At 38.5% G+C, this 2,983-nt stretch overlaps 1 protein-coding gene across 1 annotated transcript; it reads right to left on the bottom strand.

The window, feature by feature from the left end:
- Positions 1–875: 875 nt before the first annotated feature.
- LOC101962979 (vomeronasal type-1 receptor 3) lies at positions 876–1,766 on the bottom strand. Its single transcript, XM_005333083.2, has one exon. It carries the CDS (start codon positions 1,764–1,766, stop codon positions 876–878), a length of 891 nt encoding a protein of 296 aa, XP_005333140.2.
- Positions 1,767–2,983: the final 1,217 nt, after the last annotated feature.

The following is a 2,983-nucleotide window of genomic DNA, read 5'->3' as shown; positions in this document are numbered from 1 at the left end:
AAGTAAAAAAAAGGGTAAAAAAATAAAAACAATGAGGTAAGAACAGAGTAAAATAGCAACTTAGGGATAAATAATAGATATTATTAAAATACAACAGAATTTACAGATTATATGGAGATTGATTTCTTTCACTGCAAGAATACTGCAGAAAAAGGTCTTTGATCAAGAAGAAATCCACTGAGCCAGTGTAATCCCCCTGGCTCCGGAGGCTGAGACAGGAAGATTGAAAGTTCAAAGCCAGCCTCAACAAAAATGACAGGGTCTCACTGAGTTGCTTAGCGCCTTGCCATTGCTGAGGCTGGTTTTGAACTTGGGATCCTCCTGTCTCAGCCTCCTGAGCCGCTGGGATTACAGACGTGTGCCATCACACCTTGCAGTTCTTCAGTATTTGCAATGACTGATACATTAGTCCTTCAGCTCTCTCCGAGGTCTTTTGCTATAGAATCACTGTTTTTACTTCTCACTTTCCAATTGGCTGTTATGTAGGCTTTTCCATTTTATTAAAGAATTCTTATACTTCTGTGCTAAGGGCATTTTTAATTCATTGGCTTAAAGTTATATTCTCATATCAGGTTTGTATTGTTTCCAAATTATTAGAGGCCTTGTTCTTCTTTCAACAAATTCCCAGCAATTGCAACATTTAATGAAATGAAAACTCTAAAAGCACTTTACAAAACCCTTAATCTGTTACTGTGGTTCCCAATGCATGATAGATTCTATGCAGGCAGAGATTTGATCTGTTAGTTACTCTGTTTTGTTACTGCTCCTTACAGTGCTAAACCTCTACAAGGAAAGAAAAACAGACTGCAAAAAAGATACAAACCAGATAGAACGTGGAGCTGGCTGAGCAGCTTAGGGCAACGTTTGTCTTTTCCCTAATGGGACCTGGATATCCTGAATTTGTGGCTCATGAGAACAAAGGGACTGACTGCAGGGAAACAAGCACTGAATAGTGCAGAGATGATTGTCAGCCACCGATTGGGATTATGAAAAATACTTACATATGATGCAAAGACAGAGGAGAAGGTGTAAAATGATACAAAGATGCCCACCAGAACAAGGATGTTTTTGGTGACTCTGGACTCTGGAGAGGATCTGGGGGAGAGGTTGGTCTTATGAATATGTTGGACCTGCTTCTTGTGCCTGTATAGGGTGGAAACCATGAAGGCACTGGCCCAGGTCATCAGTCCCATACACAAAACATCATAAGATAATAACACCACTACGTATAGTGATCTTCTTGTAATGTTATCAACTCCCGCAGAACAATATTCTAAATCCTTTTTCCGTGTGTTATTTTTGCTATTCCACTTCCCAGTCACATGAATAAGAACCATACTGTTCATGAGCACGTTTAGGACCCAGCACAGGTTGTTGGAGGGCCCAATGTATCTGGAAGCTTTCAGTTTCAACTTTGGCCACTTGGTCATGGGGCTGATCATGATGGCCTGGAAGACATTCAAGAGGCAGATGCTGCCAATACACACACCTCTGCTAACTCTGTGAACAAAGAACACAACTTTGCATCCGGTATCACAGAGGAAATGTTTCAATCCAAAAGCAGCCATTGTCTGCGGGACTCCTTTAGAGAGCAGCACCAAGGAGTTGGCCACAGTCAGATGCTGGAGAATCAAATCTGTGGACCTTAATTTGCATGTGGTGAAGTAAAGTAAACTATAATGGCAAAGAAGGAAAACATTCCCCAGGAATCCTACAATCGTCTGGGTTAAGAAGATCACTCCTATAACTGAGTCACTGGAGGCCATGTGTCGTTTTTCAGTGACTGATATTCCCACTCACAGCAAGATGGTCCTGAATGGAAATGTGAAGTCTGTTTTACTGCAGCAGCTGAAATCTACTATTGTCTAATTATCATTGTTTCAACCTATAAATTTCATTTTCTTTTTTTCCTTTTCCTTTTATAGCACTGGGGATTTAACTTAGGGGTGTTCTGTGACTGAGCTTCGCCCCCAGTCCTTGTTACTTATTTTTATTTTGAAACAGGTTGGCCTTGAACTTGTGATCCTCTTGCCTCAGCTGGGACCACAGGCATGCGCTACTATGACCAGGTGCCCATAATTTTTTTATTAAAACACAATTTTTTTTTTTGCCGAGTGTTTTTCTGTAAAAAGAGAAACATATATATCTCCAGTATTAGTGTATTATATTAGTGCTTTGCATGTATCTTTAATAACAATTCTAGGGCTGGGGTTGTAGCTCAGTTAGTAGAGCACTTGCCTAGCAAGTGTGAGGCACTGGGTTCAATTCTCAGCACTGCATATAAATAAATAAAATAAAGGTCCATTGAAACCCCAAAATATTTAAAACCATAACAATTCTATGACTTTATTATTCCCACTTTACAGGTGAGGAGATCTTAGGCACAGGAAAGCTGAATGACATTTCTAAAGTCACCTCCTTTTAAGAGGCAGAGCTAGGAATAGACAATGTACTTAACTACTGTGTGTCTAAACCTCTGATGTAGTTATGCTTTTTAAATCTTTCAAACAATTTTTCAAGCCTTTGTACATTGTGTCAGTTTTTACAAGAGTGCTTATAGCTTATGTACAAAAATTATGATTGTGGCAATTTTTTATTTAGTTCAAATTGCTTCTTATATAGGTAAATATTACCCACAATGGTTGAAAGATCCAATTAAAATATGTGTCCTGATTACAGCTAATTCTAAAAGAAAGATCAAGTGAAATTTAGTGAGTGTGCAAATTATTCCAAGTTGGATTTAAAAAGAGAGAGACATTCTTTCTCTTAATCAAGAAATGTAGGAAAAAGCATTCTACAGTCATGTATAACTAATTAGAACAAAGTTAAAAAAAAGAAGAAGTGTAGGGGACAGGGTATAGCTCAATGCTAGGGCTTTCCTGACATGCACTAGACTCTGGGTTTGATCACTAGCACCTCAAAAGAAAAGTACCCAATTTTGTGCTAAGCAAAGGGATATGAAAAATGAGTAAAAAGTTATATA

Source organism: Ictidomys tridecemlineatus, chromosome 2 (genome assembly GCF_052094955.1).
Source record: "Ictidomys tridecemlineatus isolate mIctTri1 chromosome 2, mIctTri1.hap1, whole genome shotgun sequence".
NCBI lineage: Eukaryota > Metazoa > Chordata > Mammalia > Rodentia > Sciuridae > Ictidomys > Ictidomys tridecemlineatus.
Note: the sequence above shows the minus strand (reverse complement) of the source record. Positions and strands in the feature narration are given on the sequence as shown.